The sequence below is a fragment of the Cydia pomonella genome, chromosome 1 (assembly GCF_033807575.1).
Source record: "Cydia pomonella isolate Wapato2018A chromosome 1, ilCydPomo1, whole genome shotgun sequence".
Taxonomy (NCBI): Eukaryota; Metazoa; Arthropoda; class Insecta; order Lepidoptera; family Tortricidae; genus Cydia; species Cydia pomonella.
In genome coordinates this window covers 36,196,028-36,216,744 of record NC_084703.1, presented here as the reverse complement: position 1 = coordinate 36,216,744, position 20,717 = coordinate 36,196,028, and the positions used below count along the sequence as shown (strand labels likewise).

Below are 20,717 nucleotides of genomic sequence, written 5' to 3'. Positions count from 1 at the left end.
ATTAGATGTGAATACTACGCATTTTTATAATTATGTGAACCTGCTTTGCGAAATTTCATGGTTTCCATATTGCCAATTCTTAATAAACAATAGAAAAGCCGCAAATCAACAATCTGTTTAAGTGTGATATCTTTGATACATCTGCACTGCCGTATTTAAAACAAGGTCTATAGTAAAAAGGCTTGAAATACGAGAAGGTCATCAAAATGCAGACCATAAATTACTATAATATACTCTGGCAAGCTAACTTAGTCAGTAGAAAAAAGCGCGCAATTCATAATTTGTATGTTAGATCGATCCTGCGCGCCTGCATTTTTTACATTTCTTTTCTTTTGTCAAAGCTGGCCCGCCAGAATATTCCTAGGATATTCTGTTGACATGCCAATTTGCTGAGAATTATTTATTAATGCTTATCAATAATATGTAATAGAGCCTGATTTTGCGCCTATTATGAAGATGCTAAACTTTGTTGAAAGGTGTAACATATCTGCAATCATTGTGCATCTACCAATTATGTTTGCATAATTTCAAATACATGTATCAGTCATTGCGAGAGTTCAAAATACAGATAACAACAGATGCAAATTCATTATATTATTTTTAAATTATAGATAAACAAACCTTGAAGAAATGTACCTACTTAGTGTATGCAGTAGCGGTTTACTATGTACCTATGTTTAGAGATTGTTATTTTAATAAGATGTTAAAAAATCTGGGCTATGCAAATGTTAGTTGCCAAGCTTATTTGTTGCATTATTGATAGTTAAAAAATTGATCTGTAACAAAGAATTTTCATTCGTACTGCTAATTAATCGAATGGGAGGAGTATGCTCCTCTGCTGCCAGAATGGCGTTGTTGTGTCAAAACAAACTTAGAACTTTGAAAACGCTCGTCTCATTGACCTTGATGCGAAACATCAGATACTTAAATCCTGTCCGAAACCCTCCTATAATTACGAGTATACTTATAGTATGTTTGGCCAACTTTACTGCCCCACCTGCGATAGTTTTTAAAAGTAAGTTCCGCTTTGCAAGCCATATTAGAGCTCACGCTCGTTATTAGCTTGGGTCGCCGTTGCCGATCTCTGCATGGATAACTATATATTCTAATTACCTTATATATAATAGGATTTTGAAATAAAATAAACAAAAATCCTTTAAGGTACATGTAGTTTACATGTAAACTTTCCAATCTCTTTGCGTAGCACATGCAAGTTTAAAATTAAATCACGGCGCCCTAACCTAGCTAGGCTATTCGAAATAGATAGGTTTTTCCTGTCTACTGCGCACGAGGGTGCCGTGGCGCATAGTTTGGGAACTTAAGTCACTGTCAATGAAGGTCACATGCAGGGTATCATCTGATAGAGCATTATCAAATTGTAATAGAGAGGTAAAGTATAAAAAAAAAATGTCCCTTAGTTAGATATCCAAAACAGATGGCACTATACTGCGCCATATGTACAAAGAGCATATAATCACTACGTCATATGTATTGCGGTCGCTGAATTGTCACACGTCAACTTTTGTCAGAGTTATCGCAAAATATAGGGAGCGTGCATGAACTGTAGCAGGCAGCACAGGAGCCGTCAGATTTTTGGCGTGAGGCGTAAATGTGATGTTTTTTGTTCCGATGTAGCCCACAAGATGGCAGAACCTACTATGCACAAGAAAACACGTGACGTGTACATGTGCATGTTTATGGTTCCGATTCAGGCCACAAGATGGCAGACCCTCCAACGCGCACGGTCCCTATATGGAGCTGTACGTGTACAGCGCCATCTCGTTTACCTGTCAAATTTGAAGCACGTAATTGTCTTAGATTTTACGCATCTAACCAAAGAGTAAAGTAAGTATATAGGTAAAGAGAGCCAACTTGAAGCATTTTATTGAAACTCATTTGGTCAATAAAACCCATAAATGCCGTACAATACACTACAGTTACGCGAATTATTCAAGGTTTCTTGTGTTTTCAAAATATCAGCTAATCGAATGCAAAGCGACAGTTCTCATCTGTATACAAGATAGGTATCCATGTTTCATTAATAGTAACTGCATTTGTATTAGTGCGGCAATGAGAAAAAGCGAAGTTATTTTGCATGCAGTGCCAAAGGCGAATAAAATATTGTAAAGCTATTGTGACCAACTCATAGCGAAGTTTATACGTGTAGTATGAAACGGTCTAATAATAATATTTGTTAATTAATACAAAAATATTATTTTGCTAATCCGCGAAAAGATGACGTACTAGTCAATCAGTGCTAACCCGTTGGTATAACGCGAATATTTGCGTATTTTTTACATGCAATTAATGTCCCCACCTTCTCACCGGCATGGATTTCCGCAAAGTAACGCCTGATTCTATTCATTAATAATAGTTGTGTAAATATTAGATGTGCGACTGTCTTGTAAAAAAATGCTAACGAAATACAAAGCATTTTTTAAATATGTATGTGTGTTTTTTATTTGGCGCGCCTTAGGCGTAGGTAATAGGTGTCGTTAATTTGTTCATAGCGGCAAATTTTACGTAGGTTATACGTAGCTTTCTATCAGAGAAGGGTATTTTTGCACATATAAGCAATCGGTTTATTTATATTGCATCTATAATATTTTATTAATCGAGTGCTCACACGGGTACAGCTATAGCGCTTTACTTTATTGTAATATGATACACTAATATTAGAATATAATTTAATTTATTATAAAATGCCTAAAGCTTGACGCACAGTTTCAACGCACAAAGCAACGCAAAGTATAAACACAATAAATATAAAAAAAACGTTAAGTCATGATTACGGAACACATTCTTTGAACGTCCCGTCATCTGACGTGTCATCTTATTGTACACAAGTTTATATTGTACACAACGCCAGGTGCTTTGTCATGATGCCAAGCAAACCCTTCGATTGACATTATTGGCTTCTGAAAAATATCAATGTAATAATGCCAAAGTTGTATGAAAGTAAGTATATAATTATCTAAAACCTACAAATGTGCAAGCCATGAGTCATTGTTCAACAGTTTCCATGTAATATATTTGATTACACATGCTGTGTTTGCGTAAATTTGCATCGAAAACACGCTTGGAACAACTGCTTAGGAGTATGGTAATTTGGGATACAAAACTGTGTCTGTCATAATCATAATAGGAAATATTACGCAAAACTGCGCAGAGAGTGCTACTAGCACATACTGAGGGCCTACCGCGAAACACAAAAATCGAAATTTCGTTATCTGCCTCTCTATCCGTCTTGCATAGATAGATAGAATACTCTTTATTGGCACACCTCAGTAAAAATATACAAGATAAACAATTGATTAAATGTAGAGGCAAACAACAGGCGGTCTTATCGCTAAAAAGCGATAAGACCATATTATTATTTCATATTCGAGCGGTAGAGAGGCAAATAACGAAATTTCAATTTTGGCGTTTCGTGATAGGTTTGTCAACAGAGAGTTACATCAATATCATAAGGAAAATTTCTAAATAAACTGTTTAATGCATAGTATGTATAAGTTACTCTATGGTTTACATTGTAAATTTTACAATATGTGCTAGTGCTGCACTCCGGCGGCAGAACATTGCAATAATACCCACTTAGCTTACCAGTGATTACTTGACATAGTTGCCAAAATAATATATTTTTATATTCTGGTTTAATTTAAATATTGAATGTTTACTTGCTGAACGAAATACAAACCAGTCGTTCTCAGGCAAGCTTTTGATTTCGTAAAAACTGCACGATAATATTGGATTAGACTGGGCACAGACATACGGAATTTTGATCCGGTTTCCGTACGGAATTATATGTGCAAGCGAGACAGCACTATGAATGTGTATAGTGACGTCCCGTTCACAAGTCATTCCGTACGGAAACCGAGAAATATTCCGTATATATGCGGCCGGGGTTATACGATTCAAAACCGAAATTTCAAAAAAATGGTATGTGTTAGCATAGTAACGAGAAACAGAAAAAGTTATGTATCGATGCGATATACAAACAATCATTTTCGAACGCATTATTACGAAAAGTAATGTACATGGTAGCCCGGACTTCCTTCATACTGGTTTTCGACTCGGTGATACAGCTCTACAAGTCTACATGCGTAGTTGAAGAGTGTGTATGAAACGTGCGTATGTGTTTTCTGGTCAGAAAACAAGGACCGTTAATATCCCGCACGTGTTTTTCTAAGCTTACATCAGTCAATTGTCGTACACGCGAGAACCTAAAACTATTTGGTTGCAGTCTGAACCTGGACGAGTGGCTGTCGCGCGACCGCTGGTCGTCGGAGAGCTCCAGCTCGGAGGACGAGGGCGAGCCGGTGTTCGCGGCGCCGCCGCCCGACACGCGCCCCACCGCGCAGTTCACGCCGGAGGAGCTGCACATGGTACGTCTACACTCTGTACATACCAGGGGCTGTAGCACGGTCGCATTTTTATCCCTCGTCACCATGTCTGTCACGTTCTAACAAGTATGTAAGTGATAAAAATGCAACCAAGCTGCCACTGCAGACCTCGTTAGGTAGTCGTCCGAACAGCGACTTTAGATTAGATTAGATTAGATTTATTTATTTCTTAAAGAAAAAGACACATGATTTTACACAAAAGGATAAAACAAAGGCTTTCACTAAAAGATCGTCAACTTAACATTAAAACAAAAAATATAAAATTAATAAATAAAGAAATGTCACGACAAAAAAGAAAATGTCAATGTATACATAGCTAGGGACAACCTAGGTATTGTTGAAATGTCAAAAAGAATTAAAAAAAAAAACAAACATATTTACAAAAACACTAAGTTATAAATAACTTTATCTGTAAAATAATTTAAATGAAAAATATAATGAAAATATATTATATGTCAACGATCTTAATTGCTAAAAATATTAATACAATGTCAATTCATATTAAATTAAATTAAATGTCACAGTTATAAAATAGGTTCATAAATAAATTTAAAATAAATACATAATAAATTATTTTTCGCTATAGTCTTTAACGGAATATAGCGACATTTCTATTAAAAGTTCTTTCAGTTCGTGTGCAAACTTGTCATTCGAGGTTTCATTTCTGAGGCTGGCGGGTAGTCGCTCATATAAGGATGGGCCGATCACTCGCGGAGACTTATCTAACAATGCGAGCCGCCGCCGCACTGGTAGCAATCTCCCCGTCTGGCGGGTTATTCTGCCGGGCATATTTGCACGTTTAAACGAGTGAATATTTAGACGCGTAAACATAATTACCTCATATATGTATAGCGAGTAATGCGTCATTAGGTGGTACTTTTTGAACAACTCGCGACATGAGTACCTCGGATTCACACCTGCCAAGATACGTACGGCTCTTTTTTGTAGTTTAAATACTCTGTCTGAGTTTGTCGAGTTTCCATACAGAACTATACCGTACGACATGATTGAGTAAAAATATGCATAATAAATCTGAAGTAATGCATCACTAGAAACAATTGGTTTCAGTTTGCGCAGTGCAAATAAAGCACTGCACAGTCTTTCACACAACTGGTCTATGTGTGCTTTCCAGTTTAGTTTGGCGTCCATTATGAATCCGAGGAATCTAGTTGAGTCGCAGCGTGGCATCGGACTCTGCATTTGTGGGATATTTGTGATATTTCCGGTTGAAAACAGCATCACGTTGGATTTCGTAACATTGAGGATGAGACCGTTTGACGAGAACCACTCATGTAGTTGGCTGCATATCAGTGACAGTTTTTAGGGTTCCGTAGCCAAATGGCATAAAACGGAACCCTTATAGTTTCGCCATGTCCGTCTGTCTGTCTGTCTGTCTGTCTGTCTGTCTGTCTGTCTGTCTGTCTGTCTGTCTGTCCGAGGCTTTGCTCCGTGGTCGTTAGTGCTAGAAAGCTGAAATTTGGCATGGATATATAAATCAATAAAGCCGACAAAGTCGTACAATAAAATCTAAAAATTTAATTTTTTTTAGGGTACCTCCCCTACACGTAAAGTGGGGGTGAATTTTTTTTTTTGCTTCAACCCTAGAGTGTGGGGTATCGTTGGAAAGGTCTTTCAAAACTAATAGGGGTTTTCAAGAAACATTTTTTGATAAAGTGAATATATTCGGAGATAATCGCTCCGGAAGAAAAAAAAAATGTGTCCCCCCCCCCTCTAACTTTTGAACCATAGGTCCAAAAAATATGAAAAAAATCGTGGAAGTAGAGCTTAAGAAAGACATTAAATGAAAACTATAGCGAACATGATCAGTTTAGCTGTTTTTGAGTTATCGCAAAAAGTTTTCCCTTCATAGTAAAAAGACTTACTTTAATTAGGTACTGATTATGCAAATTTGCCTATTTGTTTAACAATTTACTATACTTTAAGCTCCAGTTTAGCTTATTGTGACGGAAGAGTAACTACGGAACCCTACACTGAGCGTGGCCCGACATGCTCTTGGCCGGTTTTTATTGTTCAAGCAGTGGGTATGTGGGCGCATTTACTATCACAGTGGTGTCATCGGCAAACAGCACCATTGTACCATCAGCAACGGAAGCAGAAAGATCATTGATGAACGTCAAAAACAAGGTGTTCCCGAGTGACGAACCTTGAGGTATTCCTAGTTCTAGTTTACCTGCCATTGATTTAAGGTTTTTACCCTCAATTTTGACCTCAACTGTCTGTTTTCTGCTATCTAAGAAAGATGTGAATAGCCTATGAACATTATTTTTTATTCCGTAGTGCTTTAACTTCTCTAGCAATAAGTCATGACTAATCACATCAAACGCTTTAGATAGGTCACAGAATACCCCTGCCACCTTGTCCTTTATGTCTAATGCTGTTGTTATGCAATCATGTATTTTTAATGCAGCTGTTGTAGTAGACCTATTTTTCCTATATGCATATTGTTTGTCTGTCAGTAAGTCATTTGTCTCCAGATGGTTCATTAAACATTTTGATAATATTGATTCAATTAGTTTTGAAATATTAGGTACAATAGTTATTGGTCTATAATTATCCACAGAACTTTTTTCGCCCTTTCCCTTATAAACTGGACATACTCGAGTGCTTTTCAGTACATCAGGGTACACACCGCAAGAGAACATAGTGTTTATTAATTTTAATAGTATCCCCGCAATAATCGGCCATATGCACTCGAGTAGGTTCAGAGATATGTCATATACATCTAGGGTGGTCCGAGCTCTCAACATAGACCTCAGGGTTTGAGTTAAGTCTGTGAGTGTAATAGTAGGGAGGACAAAATTAGGTATATCTGCATTTTCAAGGTAATTTCGCAGGTACTGTACAGAGTCCGATTTTCTTATATTGTTAATTTTGTATTTTGAAGCTATTGTAAGAAAGTGTTGGTTCAAGTGTTCTGGTACATTGCAAGGCGGTACAGTGTGTCCACTTTCATCTTTAAGTAAGATGGTAGTCCCCGAAGGTTTTGTGGACGTTTCGTCGTTTACTACGCGCCACATTTCCTTCGGCGGATTCTTACTATTGACTATTCGGTTTGCATAGTATTCTCGCCGAGCACTAAGAGTTTCAGCTTTGATGCGATCTGCTTGGTTATTGATGCATTCAGAGATATTCGTTAGTTCCGGATATTGACGTTTTATTTCTGTCAGATCATTATAGTTTAGCATAAGTTTCGAAAGGGAATCTGTAAGCCATGGCACTTGTTTATGTTTTTTTATCAATACTTTTTTTATCGGAAAATGAATGTCAATATAATATCGTAATACATTAAATAATTTACTAAATTTTTCGTTAATAGAGATCATGTCATCAAATACAAAATTCCAATTATAATTTTCAATGTCAACATAAAATGCAATAAACGATTGATCAATAAACAGTCTTTTTTCGATAAAATTATTAGGTCTGGTTTTTTGTTTAGTTTCCGTAGCGGGCAAGTTAAACACTTGTGCATTATGGTCACTAATGGGCGTATCAAGTGGCGTAGCCAGAATGTCCCCGCAGTCGCGCGGCACTAGTCCGCAGTCAATGCTACTGGCACTGTGCGCGGACACACGGGTTGGAAACTCAACACAATTTCTACACATATAGCTTTGTAGGATCTCGTCTACCCGCCGCCTCATTACGTTATCTGACATAAAATCGACGTTATGGTCGCCGACCAGAATGAACCTTTTATTCTCTATAGTAAGTCTGTCTAATAATAGTTCCAAGTTATTTAAATATAAGTCAAAATCACCGTTTCCGGTCCGATATAAAACAATAACAATTAATCTTAGTTGACAAATTTCTATGGCAGTAAATTCAAAATGAAATTCGACAGCAAGGTTTTGCAGGTCATTACGTTGACGATAACTAATATCATCACGTGTGTACAGCGCCACGCCGCCGTGCTCGATGTTCGAGCGACAGTAGCTCCCCGCTAGTTGATAGCTACCTAACCTCACTCTCTCGATTTCAAGTTTTTTGCACCAAGTTTCACTGCAGGCCAATACATCAGGGTTTTCTTGGTGTAGTAATATCTCTAGTAACCCAGTTTTACCACAAATAGATCGGACATTTTGATGAAGAATCTTAAAACTTAGTGATTTTGGTGAATTGGTTAGCGTGGCGGTCGGCCGCTGCTGGTCACAAGGAAGTTTTTTGTCTCGACCGAATTAAAGTGCCTAACAGAGACTCCAGCCGGCCAGTGCTTGTGATTTCTTACAACACCTACTTTGTCTGCCGGCACGTCGACCTTGAAGGATGAATAGTCACCCCTCGTGACCTCGTTTATAGTGTATAGCGATGAAACATGAGACATGCTTGTGGATGTAGCACCATCTTGTACATTTTCTACGAGATTACAAAAAATTTCCTCAGGTAGTCGCTGTTCGGAGTGTTCGGTGATCGCCGCCGGTCCGCCAGCTGCCTTAAGGTCAGGGCTAAATTCGTCTACGGGAAAATTTTGTACACGAGCGTATCTTTTTGTTCTCAACTACTTGGTTTTGACTACTATACCGATCGAGTTAGTATATTTAAATTAAAGCATATATTCGTGTTTGCAATTAACAGGTGGTATCGCTAGCACTATGCCGTTATCAAGGAAGATTAGGTTTGCATCAAGTAGGCTACATCCAAACTACAGCACATAAGTACATACTCGTAGCGGGTCGTAGTTAGTGCCATAATTATTTCTCTAGCAGCGAACAAATTCTGTTTGCCGTTATCGCAATCGCATTTTAAGGTTTTAACATAGCTACGAGGGAATTGATAAAATGGACCGTTAAAACTCGCCAGGTAGTTTTTATTGCTTGTTGTTTAATTGCGCAATGTCAGAAATTCTTAAAATATAAGTGGCCAATTGATAGACGAGTTAGTTTGAGGGCCGACCTTCAGGGGAGGCCTTCAAAGATACGAGTACATCTAATGCACTTTCGGCCGAGTCTTTACAAACTGCTTTTCACGAGTACTGTGAGGAAATGAATTATGTAGCTATTTATTTTTTAAATCCTTTCACGAGTAACGACACATTCATATTCTTACCTGCTTTACTCGTATTTAACTCAAAATTCAATACAACCAATCTCACTGCACTTTAATTTCTGTAAGCATAGGCACATTAAGTATTAACACTATTTGTACATCATTATTTTGTTTTTACAACTTATATTCATATTGACTCAACAAATTACAAAAAAATCTATCATATTTTGTATTTGCCTATTTGTATTTCATCAGTGATTGGCATGGTATAGTATCACGTGGATATGACAAGGAAAATAACAAAAATGACCGAAGGGGATGGTCTTATGGAACTTGCAGTAGGAGTAGCAGAGAAAGCGTTGTTATTGCTTGTCCTTGTCATAATCTTACTTTTCATTGATGCCTTCTACTAAAAAGTCCCAAGTGCCACGTCAAAACGATAGACGTATTGTTGTTACCCACCGGCGCCTGATGGGTAACAATGAACTAATTTACGTACGTTTTTATTTTGGTATATTGTTAAGAATGTTAGAACGTTTTTAAATTCGTCGTTTGCGTATTATGTTCTGTGCCTCATAGGCGCACACGTATGGTCCATCTACAAAAAATCCTATAACTATGGTGAGTGGAAAGTAAAAGTGTAGTACAATGTAGTTGAACCTAGTACAACTAAAACATTATTGTACTGTCGGTTTAGATGTACAACTAAGCGCTAATTTCTAGTCAAGATTTAGACCATCTATTGCCACATTTTAGAGCAGTGGCGTGAAAATTTTATTTTATAAGTAATCAAGAAAAAAAAACACAGATTATATTTAAGGCACAAAGCCCTTATTCGTAAAAACTTAACAACCTCTTACAATCCTCTGTTATATATTGTCGAAAATGACGAATAGGGATATTATCAATACAGTGAAACCTCGATAACTTGAATCTCTTTAACACAAAATAAAATGCCATTCCCTTCAGTCTAAAGCCTCCGTAACTCGAAATATTTAACCGCATTAGGCCCCAAGTAATCAACGATTCTACTTGTATTCATGATTATTATGTACAATTTTACCTCCATATCTCAAAAATTAAATTTAACCTTTATAACTCGAAAAATTATACGTATCATTTTATTACGTCTATATTTCGAAGTTATTTATTTTACTAGCAAATCTCTGTAACTTGAAAAATACAATAAGACTGTATTCGTTTGTAGAATCAGCTCTCCAATACAAATGTTTAATGCATCTTACCTCTGTAACACGAAATCTCTTTAAGACCAACAGTGATCTATAAAAAAAAGTCGATGCCCTCTATTAGACAAAACCTCGTTAACACGAGGTTCCCTTGAGATTCGTGTCATCGAGGTTTCACTGGATTATCATTTATCAACGGTTTATTTGATTTGACAGACCTTTATGATTAACGCTTTTGGCGAGTATAGTGTTATTTGTTTTGTTTCGTTACAAAAGTTCGTGATACCCAATAAAAAAATGCAAAATAATGTTTAATGAAAAAGTAAATTTAAATAATATATTGCCTGCAGTTACGCGAAGCGCGGCGGCAGGAGCAGGCGAACAACCCGCACTACTTAAAGGACGATTCGCCGCGCTCCTACCAGCAGGAGGACGTGCCGGTCGCGGAGATCGCGCTGGAGGTGCCGCTCGTGGTGCGCGGTCAGTATCACCATTACACTACTGCCTGACGGCTCGCGACTCTCGCGATACTCTCTTGCTGCGGTGCTACAAGCACTTTCAGAAATAAACCTCTGGTATCCTGAACACTGAATCTTGATAAATATCACAAATACTTTCTACTCTGAAATACTTTTACTTTACTGTTTTATTCGGAAATAAAAGTTATAGATATATATATATATATATATAAATATCTGTATTGTGTATTTTGTATTGTATTGTGTTTGTGTCTGTATTATATAGTTATAAATATCTGTATTTAAAGTAAATACAGATATTTGCAATATTACTGAATAATCGACGTTTTGCTAATTCAGCTTATGGTATGTTCATATTGTAGCCAAGCGATCCGACGCTTACCTGACCGTGTCAATGCGGGAGAGTTCAAAGAAAAGCAAGAAGTCGAAGCGAGCGAGCAGCAAGAGGAAGAGCAAAAAGGAGCAGTCTTCCGAGTCGGAGAGCGAGGGCGAGATCGCGGCGCGGCCCGTGGTGGCGGAGGGCGGGGAGCTGCCCGAGGGCGCGGCGCCCTCCGACGACGAGCCCGCGCCGCCCGCCGACGACCCCCACCGCGCGCTTGACCTGGACCTTGACTTGTGAGTCAACACGCTACTTCTAAAACTCCACATTATGAAGCGTTTACCCCCTTATTCATAAACGTGTACTAAAGTTACGATGCCGCTGATCATCGTTTGTCCCTTTCCGACGTATTGCCGACGTATGACGGAAAGGGACAAACGGTTAGCAGCGGCATCGTAACTTAAGTACACGTTTATGAATAAGGGGGGTGTTTACGAAAACTCCCACTATCTAGCCTGTCAACTCACTGGCAACGGACATTGTTGACATGCGGTGAACGACCACGTGCCATTTCGGTTTAAAGAATCTTTATTGTTGTCTAAGAAATTACAGAAATTTCACTTAAAGACAACTTATAAATAGCTAACTTAAAAAAACAATACAAGTTACGCAATAAACAAGCACTTATTATGACAATGTTTAACAATAATACAGTTGCATTGAGAAACTAATGATTACAGGATACTCGTAAAAGACAAAAATAAAACTAGCAATCGACCCTATGGTTTGAATATAAGGTTTAGATTTGATTGGTTAGTAATAGGAACATATGTGGGTATCTTTTTTGTGAGACTTATGAATGCCAGACTTGTTTGCAGAGCCAGTTAAACGAGACTTTTAAGCAGTAGTTAATTATTGGTTACAGAAAAGACAATATTTTGACAAATGTGTATTTGTGTGAGTTAATAAAAATATATTATAATTTATTAATAATATTTTAATTACATTACTATATTTTATGCTTTTTAGATATATGCTTTAAAACCGTGTATATGTATTAACTGAGATGAATTAAGTATTTTAAGCATGTTTTTTTTTTTTTTATGCATATATTAATGTTATATTACGTTCTATGTAGATATATTTTCTATTTGCTTATTTTAATAGTGTTAATTTACTTTACTTTTTGGATCTATGAATTAAATAAGTAAAAAAAGAGCGTACAAATGAACTGCATACAATCACAGAGGCAGGTAATTGATGTTATTTTATTTTAATAGGTGTTAACAATTTAAATTTTATTTATTATTATTATTATTTTGTTTTACTGATATTTTAGGTTTTAGATGGCACTTGATTATGATTATTTGTTATGTGATATTGTTTGTAACATGTGATTTTAATTTACTTTTGAAAGTTTTAAATGTTTTGGTATCTTTTAGAGTTTTAGGTAGGTTATTATATAATTTAGCACCATCATGCATCAAATTTTGGGTTCCGTATCTGGTTCTAGGGAAGCGTAGTGCTAAGTGATCCGCGTTCCTGAGTTTCATTCTTTGGAATTTACTTTTTGTGTTAAAGGTAATTTCCGAATGTATGGTACCATCCAGTATCTTACGTATTAAGAGACATGTTTTATATACATAAATTTGTTTTAAATTCATGAGACCTGTTTTTTGATACAGTGTTTTTGTGGATGTTAAATAGTCGTAATTGAATAGTACTTTAATAACTTTGTTTTGCGCAATCTGGAGATCTTTGAGGTTGGACATTGCTGCATTGCCCCAGATTTCAGCAAGATATTCCAGGTGGGGTTTAATTAGAGCATTGTAGATGTTAATACGAACTTGTTTTGGAAGACAGTTTGAAATGTTGCGCATAGCGGCTATTAATGACGTTATTTTAGGTCTTGTTTTAGCTATGTGTGCTTTCCACGTGAGTTGACTGTCAAGGATCAAGCCAAGGTACTTTTCGTGGTTTCTCTTTTCCAACAATTCGCCATTTATATATAAGTGTAAATTTTGTTCAATTTTTTTATTTTTGGCGGAAAAGATAACATAGCACGTTTTTGCGGTGTTAATAGTTAATAAATTACTTTGAAACCAGTTGAATAGTAGGTCTAGGTCTTGCTGAGCTTGTTGGATTATACTGGAGAGCGAGGATCCAAAGTAAAACAAACAAGTGTCATCCGCATATAACGTTAAATGGCCCTGAAGTCCTGCTTCATGTAAGTTGTTTATATATGTTAAAAAGAGCAAGGGACCTATGATAGAACCTTGTGGTACGCCACAGTTTATAGGCAGCGGGGAACTTTCGTACTGGCCTAGTTTAACTATTTGATGTCTATTTGTAAGATAAGACTCGAAAATGCTGTACGCCTTGTTTTTTATTCCGATTTGTTTTAATTTGTTTAAAAGCAAAGGATGGCTGACTGTGTCAAATGCCTTTTTCAGGTCGATAAAAACCCCTAATGCAATATTTTTTGAGTCTATATTGTTCTTTAGTTTAGTAATAAGGTCTATAGTAGCAGAAGATGTATTACTTTTTGGGCGGAAACCATACTGTCTTTTAAACAAGAATTGAATGGAATTTAGGTAGTTAAATAGTCTGTCATGAATAATTTTTTCGAAAATTTTGGAGATTGTAGGTAAAACGGAGATTGGGCGGTAGTTTCCGGGCTCCATTTTCGACCCAGACTTGTATATTGGCGAAACTTTAGCGATCTTGAGAGAGTCCGGAAACTCGCCGTTAGTGAAGCAGGTGTTTATACAATCTGTTAGTTCATTTACTATTGATTTTTTAATGCATTTTAGGGTCTTTGTATTAATACCGTCCACTCCGGCACTTACGTTTGAGTCCAGACAAGAAATGATTTTTAATACCTCATCAGCTGAAGTTGGTTTTAGTTGTTGTAGCTCATTTGCACAGTTAGTATTTATATTTAATAGTACATTATTTATTTGTCTAAATTGAGTTGGAATATCGTTACATAAATTAGAGCCAATAGTTGTAAAATATTCATTAAAGCACTCGCAGATTTGTTGTGGGTCTGTAATTATCTTATCCTGATACTGGAGTTTAGGGGGAATGTAATTTGATGTAATTTTGTTTTTGGACAACGCGTTTATGAGACTCCACATTTTTTTTGGATCACTTTTGCACTTGGCAAATGCGCTATGGTAATATTTTTTCTTAGCTTTGGTGATATTGACTTTTAATTTGTTTCGTTCCTGTATAAATTTCTTACGTATTTCTTCGTTGTTAGGTACTTTCCTTAGTTTTCGCCATAGTTCGTTTCTTGTGTTAATCGCCGAGATAATATCTCGGTTAATCCAATCATCCTTCGGAAGGTTCAGTATTTTGGTTTTTACAGTCTTCGACCGTTCTATGGCTATCTTGATGTACTCTTCTAGTTTGGAGTAAACATGGTCTTTGTTTGTGAAGTTTTGATCTAACATTATCTTGTTGAGTTTATCATAGTCCACTGCATCATATTTTATTTTGTTTTTCGCTTTGGATATCTTTTTAAAAGCTCTAAGTATATATGTTTATGGTCAGACATTGCTGAGTCTATGATATGGAAATTAAAGTTATCTTCTAATAGGTCGGTGTAGACGTGGTCTAGGATCGTCTTGCATGTTGCCGCCTCACGGGTGCAGTACTTTTCTTCGATATTATTCAGGATGGAATAACCGGATTCTTCGACTGTAGAAATATATTGTGTTGTTGTTTGGTCACGTGATAGGAGGTTGATATTAAAGTCGCCAAATACGATCGATCTCTTGTGTAGCTCAAGTTGCTGTTCAAGCGTTGGTAAAAATTCGCTAAAGTTTGTTCTACCGGGCCTATATACCACTCCAATATTTATGTTTAGTTTGGTTAGTAACACCCATAGATAATTATTTCCTCCTGAGTATTGTTCAAAAGTCGGAATGTGATCAATACTGTTGTGGATAAATACTGATACACCACCGCCTATGGTGTCAGTTCTTGTATTAAAGTAATGGGAGTATCCTGGTAGTTGTAGTAGTTTGGCTTCATTTTCTGTTTTAATCCAGGTTTCAGTAAGCAAAATTAGGTGTGTTGTTTTCGGTATGCATTTTAGAATACACTGGAGCTCATCGAACTTTCCTGGTGCAACTATGCTTCGCACATTAGCATAAAGGAAGTTAAGGGAAAGCGAGTTACAGGATATTTGTTGGTATTTGTCGAGAATATAATAGTTAACTTTGTCGGATTCGATCGATGTGTCACTGTAGGTATTAATCGGCGTTGGAACTTGAGGAGCCGTTAGTTTTTTGGCGGTTGTTCTATAATCGTCGGTTTACCTTTTATATATTTTATGACTAGATTTTGTTCACCGTTTTTCTGACGCTGTGATAGTTCTTCCCGAAGACACTTTAAATATTGTTGTTGTTTGTAGGTCTGATCTGCGTATATTTTTATTCCAGTTTTTATGTTGCTCCTTTTACGTAGGATGTTAAGGGCAATTTTCTTTGTTTCAAAACATACTTTGATCGGGCGGCTTGTCTTGTCACCGGTTTGCTTGCCAATTCTATACAATTTCAGCGGCTCGGGGCAGTTCATGTCTACAGTCTGTATAATTTTCCGTACTTCGTTTATGTCGTAGTCTATTTTATCAGATTTGTTTTCTGCGCTCAGCTCCGGAATACCGATAATAATAATATTTTTCTGCCTTTGCGTCCGATCCTGAAGCTCCGTAAGAACTTTTTCATAGTCTACCAAGGGACAAGACTGCGACGAGGATGGCTGTGAGTTTTTTACAATATTCATGTCACTTCGGAGACAGTTAATACTAATTTCGTTCTGAGCACACTGAGTTTTTACCACGTCCAATTCGATTTTTAGGTTATTTTGTTCTTCAATCACTTTGTTTGTGGAAATCTTTATGTCACATATTTGATCCTTTATTTCCGCGATATCTTGCTGCATTTTACTCATCAACTCGTTTTGGGAAGTGGAAAAACTATTCAAAAACGTTTTCATGTCGTTCCTGAGACATTGAATGTCTTCCCGTAAGGATAAGTCCGGGTCGGGTTCTTTACGCTTTCTAAACGTTATTTGAGGTTTATCTGAAGGTCCTTCATCTTCTAGTTTTGATAAGTCGGGTTGGGATCCACTGATAGAAGTTTTAGGCGATCGAAGTATAACACTCATAATTGCACTGAGTTTATATTTTCGTCCGTATTTGTATGCACTTAAGGCTCAACACACTATCACCACGATGTTGTCGTCAAGCGCGTTAAGTAGTAAACAACTCTGCAACGTATAGTCGTAAGTCCTTAACACTCACACAAAAACATGTACACTATTACTGATACTTAAGAGTCAAATTTTCCTTGAGAAGATAATTATTGATATTTTAAATAATAGCTGCACTGTGGACACGTCCGGCTTCGCTTGCTTACGCGGGCTTATTTCGCCATTAAGCCCTGTTTTAATTGTTAAATACAACAACGCAAGGTATAACACTTAAGTTATACTTACAAAGCCAGAGCGGCTGTTAACTTTACAACTCTATTTTAGTTTATATATGAAATATAAAGATCGTTCCGTACATGTGAACACATCTGAACTGAGCAGTTGCTCTCTTAAATTAATTTTCAAACAAGCAGAAACGTCTGCGAACGATGCTATTAAGCTTAGAATAAATTTAAAGAAGAAAGATTCTAAGAAGTGTAACGTTCTTACGGTAGATGTCGCTAGGGTCCCCTAGACCCACATGGTGGAAAAATTTGCTGCCTATGGATGAGGTCTTGGTGGCTCAGATGGCAGAGCGCTGGAGTATCAATCCAGAGGCCGTGAGTTCAAGTCTCACCCAAGACAGTATTTTTCCACTTTTAAATTCATTCTAAGCTTAGTTGCTCTTTTATACTAAAATGATCTGATGCTGACTGATCCCTGAATTTCTCCCAAATTAAGCACAAACTTCTAAAGACGTAAAAAATACTGCGTCAACACGTTTTTTTATACTACGTCAGTCGCAAACAAGCATACGGCCCGCCTAATGGTAAGCAGTCTCCGTTGCCTATGAAAAAAAAACGTAGCCTAAAAGTAAAACGACAATCGATCCATTTAATGTTAACATTAGTAACATAAAACGAATGGAATAGAACCGTGAACTTGCACATGGAACTGTAATGTGGCTATCCTATCGCATCGGTACTCTACACTGTAAAGGAATCAGATGAGCAATCTTGATATCATGTATACTTTCTTTCAGACCTCTACGCGATGACGAGCTACTTACTTCTAGAATACATCAGTATCCCTCACCAGAGACCGGCCTTCTTAACAAAAAGACAAAAGAAACTAAGAAAGCCAAATCCGAAAAGAACGCCACTGAGAAATCTCAAAAGAAGAAGAAGGAGAAAAAGAACAAACACACCAAAGAAGGCGACTTAATTATACCTGACCTGGATAAATACGTAGCACCAGAAGATGCACTCATAGATAACATAAAGGGAAAAGAGAAGAAGCGGTCGAAGACCAATAGCGGCGCCGGCGAGCGCGACAAAACTAACAAGACTGAAAATCACAAGAAGGCGAAGAAGGAGACGAGAGACAAGGAATCTAAGAAGAGATCCTCTAAAAAAGGTAATCAACATGTCATATTGGCTTAGGCTTGGTTTCTTATAAACCCATATTTAATCTTGTGAGTGTCAAAGAGATAAAAGTTGCTCTCAAAATAAAGTTTTTGTGGCAAACACTTTTATTCATGAATTACTTGAATATACTTCTTATATGTATTTCCATCAAGTACTGATCGAGACCTTTCTAATGAGCCTAAACATATATTTGTATTCTTCCCTCGAGGAGTTCCTTTGGCTACCTTCCGGCTGCATCATCAGAGTAGCTCCATGTTAGCGTATTATTCCATTCTCATCTAAATTACAGAAGTACTCCAAATTTCAACTGATTCAAATATCAGGAAGTAATGGAAACTCGCAACAAGTGGGGATAAATTAAAGCACGACTGAGGGGAGTGTTTTAAATCGACATGAGTTGCGAATTACCTATTCGCACATGTATCGTACTACGTTTTACAATACATATGGCACTTTAAATTTTCGACTCAGTTACGTAAAGTGCTAATTTTCGCACTAGTGCGGTAAAGTAGCACCATATGTACTGGAAATAAATATACGCAGTGAAGCTAAATAAGTGTGTAATAATAGGGAATATTCCGCGAAACTCTGCTTAGGGGGCGCCACTACCACAATCCATCACAATCTGAGGGTCTACCACGAAACATGAAAATCGAAATTTCGTTATCTGACCTCCCTATCACTCTTGCATATTCGAGCGTTAAAGAGGTAGATAACAAAAAAAAATATTTTCGCGTTTCCCGGTAGGCCCTTTGTAAACAAACCGCCATTGTGCAACAATGTCATATCATCTGTAAAAACTTGTCAAAAAACAGTTTAAGGCATAGTATGTACATATAAGTTACTCTATGGTTTATGATAGATGCTAGTGCTGCACTCTGGCGTCAGAACATTGCAGTAATACTCCCTATTAATTCAGCAAAATCGTAGATAATAATCACCAATTTTTTTTTTTTTTTCAGATAACCATGAAACGAAAATGGGTTATGAAGAAGCATTAGGAATTTCTACACCTAGCAAAGAAGTTCTATAGAAACCTGTTTAGGACGGCATACCTACCTGCGCTACCTTTAGGAAATATGTCCTTGATTCTTGTCATATTACTCATGCTATGTTTCAGTGCAATGTTGAGTTGAACAATTAAGTAATAATTTTATTATTGTTAGTATATATATACGGCATTGTTTTCATTAATATTTAGAAGTAAACATGTCCATTTATGTAAGTAACATTTATATAAGTCTGTAGTTGCAAATAAAAGAAAATAAAAAGAAACTTATAATCGTGTACAAATTTATTAAAAGTATTTATATGCGTATTAGGTTTTTCCCTTCCTACTTAAAAGATTTAATAAAAAAAACGCTTATACATAATTACACACAATCGACGTAGTTTCTTCACACTGTGTTGATACAATTACGAATCACAACTATACATAGATGTTTCACTGGCAGGATTTTGTTACCGATGAGTATATCATTTAAACGTCAAAGAGGAGTTTACACGGTGTCGCGTTCACTATGTATCAAACTAAGGACCTTAAGAGAAAACAGTGGTAATTTTCCGATACAAAAGTTCTCAATATTTTCCTCTGGCTTTTGGCCCTAGATGAATATTTTTATATTAGTTCAACATTAGTTAGCAGTACGGTCAAGGAATTTAATTTCCTACCCATTTCGTACCTTGTCACAGACCTCAGACCTAGAGACCTCATACTATTGTCACTGTGACAAGGTACGAAATGGGTAGGAAATTAAATTCTTTGACTGTACATACCTGTGTCTGTACGTTTAACTTAATTTGTATTTCTTGTTTTTATATGAGCAAGGTTTTTCCCTTCCTACAAAAAAGCGCTAAAACGGCAAAATAAATGCATCGTAAACAGACGCCTAGCATACTTAATCGGAAACAAACGCAAAAATCAAATCGGTCAGACACATAATTTCTTTCTCATTGTTTTCGCAAAATTTCGTTGCGATTGGTTAAAATTCAAGGAGGAAAATATCGACAAAGAAACCTCGATCTCGTGAGATTTTTACGCAAGATTTTTCGCTTGAGCTGCAGTTGTCCTTATCGCACTCATTTTAGCAGCCGCCCCAGCGCGACGGAGATATTTACCTGAAATTCTCAAATCTTCTCAGATTCAGAGAGGCTCAGTTGGTATTTCCTCTTTAGAGCTACCGATTTGTCCCGCATTCTTAATTTTCGCCTATTCTTAATGGGCCTACTATCATTGGCCATCGTTTGTTCCATACTGAACGCGACACATTTACAGTCGCCATCTGATATATCCGAGCAGCCACGGTGCTCACAAATATCTGAACACGCCTCTATTGTCAAGGCGTTAGAGTGCGTGTTCAGATATTTTTGAGAACCTCGGCTGCTCCGATATATAGCGACTGTATACTGGGTGGCCAGTAACTAATGGCTGGTCTTGAAAATGCACTTATAGGTCTAATAAAAAACTCGTAGGTTTCGAGATAATCGAACTTTGCCTTTTTAGGGTTTCGTAGTCACCTAGAAACCCTTATAGTTTCGCCATCTCCGTCTGTCCGTCCGTCCTCGGCTTTGCTCCGTGATCGTTAGTGCTAGAAAGTTGCAATTTGGCATGGATACATAAATCATCCATGGCAACAGAACGGTAAAATGACTTAAAAAAAAAAAAATTAATGTAGGTATGCCCCATATAATGCTAT

At 37.0% G+C, this 20,717-nt stretch overlaps 1 protein-coding gene and 1 non-coding gene across 3 annotated transcripts in view; both read left to right on the top strand.

The window, feature by feature from the left end:
• The window catches only part of LOC133521577 (AP-3 complex subunit delta), a 32,213-nt gene extending 12,910 nt beyond the window's left edge, over positions 1 to 19,303 (top strand). For both annotated transcript variants that reach the window (XM_061856622.1, XM_061856615.1), the window contains exons 14-18: positions 4,244 to 4,385; positions 10,945 to 11,074; positions 11,436 to 11,688; positions 17,637 to 18,010; positions 18,984 to 19,303. In XM_061856622.1, the coding sequence (XP_061712606.1) occupies positions 4,244 to 4,385; positions 10,945 to 11,074; positions 11,436 to 11,688; positions 17,637 to 18,010; positions 18,984 to 19,054 (970 nt within the window). In that variant the 3' untranslated portion in view covers positions 19,055 to 19,303. The remainder of the gene's footprint in view (positions 1 to 4,243; positions 4,386 to 10,944; positions 11,075 to 11,435; positions 11,689 to 17,636; positions 18,011 to 18,983) is intronic.
• Trnad-auc (transfer RNA aspartic acid (anticodon AUC)) lies at positions 17,167 to 17,239 on the top strand. The gene has a single exon. It is a non-coding gene; the product is annotated as a tRNA-Asp (tRNA).
• Positions 19,304 to 20,717: the final 1,414 nt, after the last annotated feature.